General features: G+C 42.3%; 1 protein-coding gene across 3 annotated transcripts; it reads right to left on the minus strand.

Annotated features, from left to right (window-relative positions):
- Nucleotides 1-1616: 1616 nt before the first annotated feature.
- mazb (MYC-associated zinc finger protein b (purine-binding transcription factor)) lies at nucleotides 1617-8201 on the minus strand. Of its 3 annotated transcripts, none has more exons than XM_029527117.1 (7): nucleotides 7359-8201; nucleotides 7009-7159; nucleotides 5706-6004; nucleotides 4825-5072; nucleotides 4672-4735; nucleotides 4142-4313; nucleotides 1617-3945 (listed from the first exon to the last, which is right to left on the minus strand). In XM_029527117.1, the coding sequence occupies exons 1-7, from the start codon at nucleotides 7389-7391 to the stop codon at nucleotides 3602-3604; spliced, it is 1311 nt and encodes a 436-aa protein (XP_029382977.1). In that variant the 5' UTR covers nucleotides 7392-8201; the 3' UTR covers nucleotides 1617-3601. The 3 variants fall into 3 exon arrangements, with proteins under 3 accessions (XP_029382977.1, XP_029382976.1, XP_029382978.1); XM_029527116.1 differs by having other exon boundaries at nucleotides 5574-6004; XM_029527118.1 differs by having other exon boundaries at nucleotides 5898-6004; nucleotides 7359-8199.
- Between the last annotated feature and the right edge of the window lie 2030 nt (nucleotides 8202-10231).

Genomic DNA, 10231 nt, shown 5'->3' on the forward strand with positions numbered 1-10231 from the left:
AAATTGGGTTTTTGACATTTTCCCCTGCAGAACTCGCCCTTATTATGGCCATGGTTTATTCTAGCTGCATTCAGGCGTTTTCATTGTCTAGTCATAGATGCAGCCACGCAAATGCAAACAAAAGGAGCCAGCATTTATGTGTTTAATATTTAAAAATAATAATAACCCGTACAATTTATAGCTGTGTATGAAGACAAAAATTTTTGTTGTTGTTGTTTGTTTGTTTGTTTGCAGGTTAGCCATTTGGTCTGTGAGTTGAGCAGCCTTTAAAAATAAATGGATTAGTTATCAGTCTTATCAGAGGTATGTTTGTTATGTTTGAGGGCTCCTGGTTCCTGCAAATTTTCAGCCTTGCAAACTTTGACTTTAACTCTTAATGCAACTTGTTTTAAAGCTTGGCAGCCGAAAAAAAAAAGAAAAGTTTTTATGAGCACAACTTTATAACTGTCTCATGCATTTCATTAACCTCCGAATTTGGAAGTGATCTTTGTAGACTTATATTGTAAATATGTTGCTGAAGCTACAGCACCTTTATCAGGCATTTCTCAACCAGAACCTGATTGTATAAGAGATGTGTCAAACACTGGTCACCACTGATTGTTGGGGAGTTTGGTCACTTGTACGGTTAATGTGTGTACTTTCTTCTCATGCATTTTCTGATTACACACCCTGTTCCACTGAAAGAGATAACAAGAGGAGCACATGAATGTACATACTGTTTATCTGCACCATTGATGTTAAGGGTATGTGAAGAACTGTTGGCGTTTGTGTGTAGTTTGCAAATTGTATCTTGACAACAAATAAAACACGTTACTTAACGAACTCTCAGTTACATTTAGAAGAAGTCTTAGCGTTTGCTACTCACATATTCCACCAACAATCTTCTTGCACAGAAAAAGATTTCAGACCAATGCATTTAATCAACCTCTGTGAGCAGACTGATTAGAAATATAGAAATATTAAGTCGTTTTTTTACTTTTTGAAAAAAAAAAAAAATTTTCATTTTCCTGCATGATCTTAAAGTCCCTTTGTGTTATTTTACTTATATTCTCTAGAATATACTTTATCACCTTGAAAAGGTCTAAGTATTTGAAATGCCCTTCTGGTTATCATACGTTTTCTTATAAGCGTGTACAGAATGGGAGTATGTTAAATGATGACAGATTTTTTGTGGGTCATACTGTAATTTTGCATTCTTACATCCAATTATTATTTAGCACCTTCATATTTTTATGTGCTCAAGTACTGAAAATATTTTTTTTCTAACTGAGTTCTAGATAATTTGGTGGCATATAAATAAAAGAAGTAACTGAAGTAATGCTCATGAATTAATAACTTATTTTTAAAGTAATCACAAACTCATAATGACAATCATTTTATAATGGTGAGTGTCAGGAATTCATGATACATCCTGCATTAAGTCATTATGCGTTATGCATTAGTTGTGCATTAAGTAAGTGTGTTGTCAATGAGTGTTCACAACACAAAAATGTAAGGATCACAACATGCAGGTCAAAGATCTGTCTGGACAAGTCTCCATTTAAAGTGAATGAATGTCTGAATCATGTCAATGATGGCCTCTGGTGTAGAAGAAAACAAATCAATCCACAGACCAATGCCTGTTTGCCCCTTTTACTTTAAATCGTCCAAATTACAAAATAATAACATGATCTCTACTTCATCTACAAAATAACATAATATTTATGACTGTAGTAAGCATCATTGATTTTTTTTGCTCTAAACAACCTTTTAGACATGCATACTGTAGAGAAATATAAAAATATAAATATAAATACATCCCATTAATATTCTTAATGAATCCATGACTAAGATTTGAAATAGTTCATCATAAAAGAATTAAAATGCAGTTGAGTACGATAAGGCATTAAGATGTATCACAAGAGCTGTACAGAATCCTAGAGTAGAGGTATTATTTTTTTTCTTAGTGTAATGGAGAAAACCTAAAATCAACTGTTTAATAAATCACTACTTTTTTCAACAGGAAGAACACATTTCCAAAGAAATAAAAGGAAGAAAGAAAGAAACAACTCTACAAATTCCAAGGTAACATATTAACACAAAACTGAAAAAGCACTCCAGTACAAAACCAGGATTTGTTTACAGCATACCAAGTGGTGTTGTCAAACTGCCATTGTACTTCGACCTTGACTGACTTGTGACTTTAGGAGCCCTTTCTTGACACCACACATCACTCACAATATAACTCAAAACAACTGAAAATATCCAATGGACAAGTGACCATTCTTCACATGATTAATGTGGAACGATAATGACTTGCGTTCAGAACATTATGTGCTATACAGAGGGTTAAACTACTAAATCTAATGCATAAGTGTCACTCATTGGACTGGTACATAGAGAAAAAAAGGGACTATGGCAATGACTGTTACAATCAGATGAATGGCCTAGGATGTTAAAACTTTCTGAATAAAATCAACACTTTCATAAATATCACTGTTTATAGCCAACTAACTTAGAGGAACTGCTAATAGTGTCTTTTGTTATGACAGCTCCCTAACAATAAGCATGACTGAGCTAGCTTGTTTTCATGCAAAAGGTAGTACTCAGGTGCAAGAATCGCCATGTCAGAAGCTGAAGTGTTGATTAGCAGTTATGGTTACTGGTTATCTTTTCTTTCTTATTTTTTTTAATGACCAGACCCAGAGGGGAAGACTCAGAGCAAGAAAATCCGAGAAATCTCAAACCCATTTTGATCCTCACTGAATCAAACAATAACAATTTAAGGTGCTTGACACTCCTGAACAAATTCTTACTTGTGTACTTTTTAGGAAACAAATGAACAAGTACATCCCACAATACAATTATACACGGACCACAACACGTATGGTCTTCTTTCCTGATCTAGAAACAGCCCTCTAGAAACTTAAAACTAGCATTACATCTTCAAATCAAATGTTGATTTAAGTTTTGAGGAAAAATACGCTAGCATGCTAGAAGAGCCCTGACTTACACACACCCAAAACACGCACCTTCCCTTCTAATGTGTTTTCCTTGAGTAATTCTCAATCTCTTATTTCTTTTTAACACAAGCCCATGAATTCTCGGTAAGTGAGCTGCAAAATGGAGGTAAGATTAGAGCTGGTGTGAGATATACAGTACTTGGTGCACTTACAGAGAGCAGCCAATGCCAGGGTTTTTTTTTTTTGGGGGGGGGGGCAGGGCAGAGAGGGGAGAGTAATACAGTAGATGCCCACAATACCACAGTTTCACTGGAGTCTTAAATGCACGAGAGCTTCCAGGAACATTTGGGCGACACATCCATGTTTGTCGTCAGTGTCAGTGAACCTGCTGCAGCCACAAAGGTCCCTCTTTAAATGACTTCACTGCTCTATTAAGACATCTCTTCCTTTTTCTCCTTTCCGCTGATGCTTCAGCTCTGCAGCTCTAAGGTGAAACAGCCCTGAGCGCCGACTGGTGTTAATCTCCCCGACCCTTGATTCTAACCTTACCTAAATGGGGACAAAACTGAAACCAGACCAGCATCTACGAGTAACTTCAGCCTTCTCTAACCTTGCCCACCGTTAAGGGACTGAGGTCGTTATTGCAGCGCTCTCTATTGCTAACTGTGGGACTGTGGTGCTGCAATGCTAGAGCAGTCTGTGACAAGCAGGTCCACCACTGTGTTGCCAGTGACATACACAGTTGGTGCTGTCACCATGTTGCTAAGGGAGACAGAGCTGCTGGCAGCCACGTTAGAGGTGACAGGGCTTGGGGCACCCTGGTTGTTGCTATGGGTGCCCATATGGCCCTGGAGTTGGGTGGGTGTCTTGCAGTGGACGCCACACAAGTGGCAGACAAGTACACCGCCAGAGGCTGTGCCGCCAAAGCCCCCTGGACTATCCTTCCACTCCTGACCGTGGTGCTTCTGAGCATGGACACGAAGGTACGTCAGTGTGGTGAAGCCTGATGAAGGACAGAAGATATTTCAGTGAGAGGTACAGTTGTGGCTGGGGAGATTCCCTTAGCATGGAAACAAACACAGATCCAGGAAGTGGGGATCTTGTGGTTCATGGTTATCGTCTTAACCACAAACTGTTTCCTGTATTTAATATATATATACACTTAATGTAAACAAGTCCATGATAGCATCTGTACTTACTGCGGTTACAGAGATGGCAGGCGTGGTGCTGTGACTGGTTGTGCACCCTCATGTGATCTGTGATGTAAGCAGCAGAGAGGAGCTTTCCACAGATGTGGCAGGGGACCTTCTCCTCATGGCGAATCATGTGTGCACGCAAGCGATCCTTTGTGGCGAAGCTGGACTCACAGGTCTGAGAAAAAGAGCAAACTGGTGAGTCATTGCAGAGAAATACATAGAAGTGAAATGCCATGTACAGGTGCTTTAATAGTTAAACTCTGAAAAGCTTTAAAATGTGTGAACAAAAGGCAAGTCCAACACTATATACATTTCTGCTTCATGTTTCAAAATTTTATCATCTATAAATCAAACAGTGTTCAAGTGATGCAATAGATGTGATGAAGCTGTTATTCTGCTGGATCAGATACAATTTTTTATTTACTGCGAAATACATGCTGCATATTCTCAGGTTTTAAATGACCCGTGTTTTAAGATCAGTTCATAGTAATGTTATCAATACATTAATATTACATTAAGTCCATGTGACGTACTGGGCATTTGAAGGGTCTCTCTGAGGAGTGCACTTGTCTGACATGACTGTTGAGATGGTCGGGCCTTTGGAAAGAAATTACAGAGAGGGAATCATTTAAAGGATGCAGTAAATATTTAACATTGTGAAAATTTAAAGCACTCCATAGTCTCACCTGGAGAAAGCCTTGCCACAGTTGGGGCAGATGTAAGGTTTTTCCACTCCTCCCTGGTGGGAGCGTACATGATGGCTCATGCGGTCCTTCCTCTTGAAGCGCTGCTGGCAGATGGGACAGGAGAAGGGCTTCTCGTCCGAGTGGGACAGGCGGTGACGGTTGAGATGGTAGACGTCGCGGAAGGCTTTCCCACATGTCTCACAGGCGTGGTTCTTCCTCACCGGGTTCGGGTTAGGATTTGTGGGGCGCTGAGGCAAAACAGACAAACAGATAAAACACACTCCAGAGTTTACATTTGGTTAAATACAAAAAATGAAACTTTCCTAGTTTACTACTTTTGTAGAAACCATGCAAACGCACACATATCTTGCAGATCATCCCCTGTGCAAAACATTGGACAATTGTTTGAGTACTTTCTTCTGGGCATTGAGACCTCATCTGCTTTCACATTGTTTGTGTTACAGAGAACATGCAGGGGAGCATAGGGGGCTTCTAGCACAGTGTTTCTCAAACTGGGGACCAGTCCCAAATACTGGGATTGATTTCACTGGTCCCTGAATCATTGACTCAAGTCAAATTTCACACACTTTTCCTTCACTTTCCTCACAAATAGTTACTGAGCAGATGACGTACAATCCGATACAATGAGAAAAGATGGTTGAGTCATCCTCATGGCCCAGCAGCTTAAGAAACATCATGCTTGAAGGTTTGGGGTTGTCGACAGCCATCTCCACAAGGCCCTGACCCACCTGTACTGTCGCCCCTGTGGCCATGACGACAGCAGCAGGAGGCGGAGCATGGGGGTTAACACTAGCCATTACGTTTGGCAGGGCAACCCCTTCACCATCCTGACTACCCAGGGGAGGCTGCTGTGCACCCACCAGCACGCCGGGAGGGGCGAGAGGGGGAGAAGCGGAGAGGTGTAGCAGGGAAAGGGGAACAGTGGGCCTCTCCACCCTCCCTCCAGCCCCCACCGCCATCACCGACGGGGCCGCCACTGCCACCGCCACCTGGCTGGCTGCTCCCTCCTTTGCCCCCTCCGCCTGCTCTCTGGCCCTGTCCTTCATGCGTACCCCAGTGTGGACCGACTGGTGCCGCCGCAGGTTGTAGTTGTTCTTGAACTGCTTGTTGCAGATGGCACATATGTGGGGCACACGGGTTGGCCGAGACACTGGCTTCACTGGACCAGAGGGAGGTGGAGATGAGACAGTAAGAAACAAAGGTTATTTTGTATTAAAAAAAAGAAAAAAAAAGAATAATTTTACAATAACAATTTCAATAGGAAGGAAACTATAAGATGACATGATAAGGAAAAGAGGTTTGCAGGATAAATAGCCCCTATCAACTGAAACGTGTCTGTAAAAACCTGAGGAAGAGGCAAGCGAGAGTTATTCGAGTCTCAACCTCGTTTTCTTAATTTGCAGGTGAAAATACAGCTGATCATTCTGATCAATGGAGAAGCAATGAATTACTGTCAATCAGCTGCTCCATCTATTTCTTGGCTGTCACTGTGAATGAAATTTCTTTCGAAAAAATCTGTTATTTGAAAATACTTTCATGTATCAAGTCAATGTTCACCTTTGAGAAGCATAGCTGTAACTTTTATGTAGTTTTGCAATTTATTTTTATTACCAACATATTAATAAATGTTTCAGAGGTATTCATAGACTGCAGCTTTAGTTTTGTTTTGTTTCTTAGATGTGAAGACGTACTAAGGTACCATGAAACTAGTACGATAATTATAATAATAATTACATTTCTCAGTGTGGAAAGGTAAAAGCAGTTGACACATCCTAATTGGAGCTTAATTATACTGCTAATTCACGTTGAAGAAAATATCATGAAACATTAAGATGTTGTAGAATGTGTCCTGCATCACTTCTCTAGTATATCCTACATGCTGAATTAAGTTTTTTTTTTCTTGAATACTGGGCACTTGTCCCGGACAGCCAAATCATTTTGAAAGCATTTTGCAGTGTTTAAATTTCACCCTGCGGCCTTCAGAGATTCACAACTCGGATACGCGCTTCCTCCGTGGGTCTCTGCATCTGTCTTTACCGAGCTTTTATCACCTGGCTGGGTTCATGCAGTTTCTGGATTGTCCTAATTAGATTTCCCTGCTGTTTGTCCTCTGTTATGGGCCCCACAGGTGCAGGGTGCAGTGCAGAGTACAGTGTCCCTCACCGGGCAGGGGCTCCTCACTCAGGGCAGCAGTGTCCACAGTAGATGGAGGCTGTGCTATGTGCTCTGTGGGTGGGGTTTGGGGAGAACTCGTATGCACTGGCATGAGCTCTGATTGGAGGCTCCCCTCCACTTGGTTTTGGGTGGGAGTATTCTGGAGAAGCAAGTAGAAGGCCATCACCAGAAAGTAAACACAAGTCACAGCATTATCTTGAGGCGGCACTTTTGTCACACAAGATGTGAGGAGCGCAGGGCCCTCACCGTGGGGCCCTGCGTGAGAAAAAGGTGCGCCCTTAGAAATAAAGAGAGAAACAGCCAAGCAGGGGCCAGTGATGCCTGCTCAGCGAGCCTACCTGGAAGAGAAAATTGCTCCAAGCAGCATCCATTTTGCGCCACAGCGATGGAGATTACACAGTCAGCTCCTGATTGAGATCGAGGACAGCAGCCTCTGCATGGTTTTGACGGGCCCACCGACGACGACCGAGCCGACGGGCTCCCGGATCCTCTCAGAAAAGGCGAATGAAGTCGTCTGCAGAAATCCGCCTGTCTCATTGAGGTAGCCTGCTGCTGTCCGTGGAAAGGCACCCAGCTGTTGACTAACGCGGGCTGCCGTACACAGGGCCTGCTCCTCTTTCACTTTGGTTTCTAACTTTAATTCATCCAACACTGACCTGACCAAAACGCCAGCAGCACAGAAACAAAACTGCTTTAACCCCCCTCCACCACCTCCCCCCTTCTCAAAAAAATCGCATATCACACTCTTACACTTTCGCAACAAACAAGCAAATCTGCGGGAAATAAATGGATTTTTACGGAAGAGAGCAGATATGTGTTATAACACACGCCTCTGGCAGCACTGCAGCTCATGCTTTGTTTTTAATTTGGGAATCAAATCTTTTTTTTTTCTCCGATTTCTCCCCGATAGGCCACTCGGGTGTTTGTCGAAGCCTCGCTGTTGGATTCAAGCCCTGACCCCGGCGAGCGGCGCTCCCGCCCGGCCGCAGCCTATCGCTCCACCTCGGCCGTTCAGCTGCGAGGATGTCATCTTTCTTTTTTTATCGCCCCGCTCTCCCTCCTCCCTCCCTGTCTCTTTCTTCCTTTTCTTTTTTAATTCCTCTTTCTTCTCCCCCTCCTCTCCTTTTCCTCGCACCGCTATGTCCCACTTGCTCTTAAAGGGATAGGGTTTCCTCTTTGGACACCCCCCTCTCATTTCCGTCTCCCTCGGCGGAGCCTGCTCCCCCCCCTCCTTCCTTCCTGGGATTTTTCTCTGCCGACACAAAGTGCACGGCAGTGTGTGTGTTTATTCTCTGCTCCTTCCTGAGGCCAGCTGGAGCGGATCTCCTGCACCGCACAGAACAGCCACAACGACTTTCCATTCAGGGAGAGATGACAGACGCATCTTAAAGGGCAGTGCGCTGATCCTCCCATCAGCCCGCGATAATGATGTCAGAGTCAGATATAGCACACAGGACACACACAATGGATGAGAAATAGATCAGGACATGTCTGAGGAACAAAACAACAATATACAATTTATACAACTATACACTCCTGCTCTTCCTCTAAAGAAGCGAAAATTCATTGTAAACAACACATTAAATATGGATTCTTTGATTGGCCAACCGACAATAATAGTTACTGTGATGGTTTTCAGTCAATATCCTCCAAATTTAGTGAGTGGGAATTAGATTTTATATGTTTGTGATCCAAAAATGTAGGCTGAAGAAAAAAAAGCTATGAGCTTTTGTGTTTGTTAGTTTGTTTCCCATTTTCTGACATGCTATGCTGCAAATAATTCATTGAGAAAATCATCAATAATTAGCTTTAGCTTTTTACAGGCAACATGAAATATCCAATCATTTATTCATCTGTTCAAACATTTTACTACCAGATGTCAGATGTGCTAATGAAAAAAACAAAAAAAAAACAAAAAACACACATTGACTGATATCCAAAATTACTTAAAACTTTTGCCTTTTTTATTGATTGGCCTTTTGCTTATTTTCTGGATTTATTCTTTGATTGTTAAAACTTGAAATCAATATGAATCAATATGAATGTATTTGGTTATAAATCATTAAAAAAGGCTCAAAATAATAAAGCTTGAAAAAAGGAAACATTCACATTTAAGAAACTGGAACTATTTCTAATTTTTAATCAAAGTGATTTAAATTAGGAATTAACTTCTGCCAACTAACTAATGTTGCTTGTTTGTTTTAAAAACAATGTCTTCAGAGGAAAGTACATCAAATTCAGACAAATTAATGTGTTAATATCAATTTATTATCTTTTTTAAATTACTTTTTAAAGCACCCCATTTCTTTTCCAATACATGTGTTCAGACCTTCTTTCTTCTCCTCCTCAAGCATCTCCCTTTCAGCCCGTCACCCCGCCCCACCCCAACCTGCACCCCTCCCTCGCCCCACAAAACCAAACAAAACAAAAAACAAAGCCCTGCAGCACACAGATAATGTGCATGTGCTCCCGTGCTGCTTCTTCGTCTTCCTCATCCTTCACCCAGCCATGACGCAGGCGACTCCCTGCTCTCGCCACAGCACCTGACACTGACAATAACCCGTCTACAAACACTGCCACACTGATTTTCCAACACCAAGGCCGTCCCAAACCCACCAGTCTTAGTTTATATAAGGAATTTATGCATGCACTGAGATTCCAACCAAGCATAAAGTAGTAGGTTATACAGGGAATTGTCTTGAGCTGGTGTTTCTGAGTCATACAAACAGCAGGGTGATTATCTTTTTTCTTCAATTAAAATGATTAAAAAAAAAAAAAAATCTGAAAAAAAGTCCAGTTGTTGGTGAGCTGCTTCAAGTAAATGGCAGCCCACGAGAACAGGGAGGAAACCTTTTGGCCTCAGAGGCGCCGTGAGCTGATTGGTGTCTGTGTTTCTCTGTGAGGAAGAGCTGCTCTGGTCACCGCTGCTGTGCCGGCACAAGAGGGTGCACGTTCACAGCAGCTCCGCTGATGCTCACCCTCCCCCTTTCCTTCCTTCACTTCCTCTCTTCACACACTTCCAGCTTGTTGCACTGGTCATATGCTGCACTCCACCAGCAGTCAGATTATCCACATGGCTTTTACAACCCCCCCCACCCCCCCCCCAGCCCCCCGCCCCCGCCCCTCACCTTCGCCAAGCTTCCTTTCAAAGCATTTGTGTGGAAACTGGAAACAAATAAATACAAGATAACCAGCATTTACATTCCAATGG

This window comes from Echeneis naucrates, chromosome 19, assembly GCF_900963305.1.
Source record: "Echeneis naucrates chromosome 19, fEcheNa1.1, whole genome shotgun sequence".
Taxonomy (NCBI): domain Eukaryota; kingdom Metazoa; phylum Chordata; class Actinopteri; order Carangiformes; family Echeneidae; genus Echeneis; species Echeneis naucrates.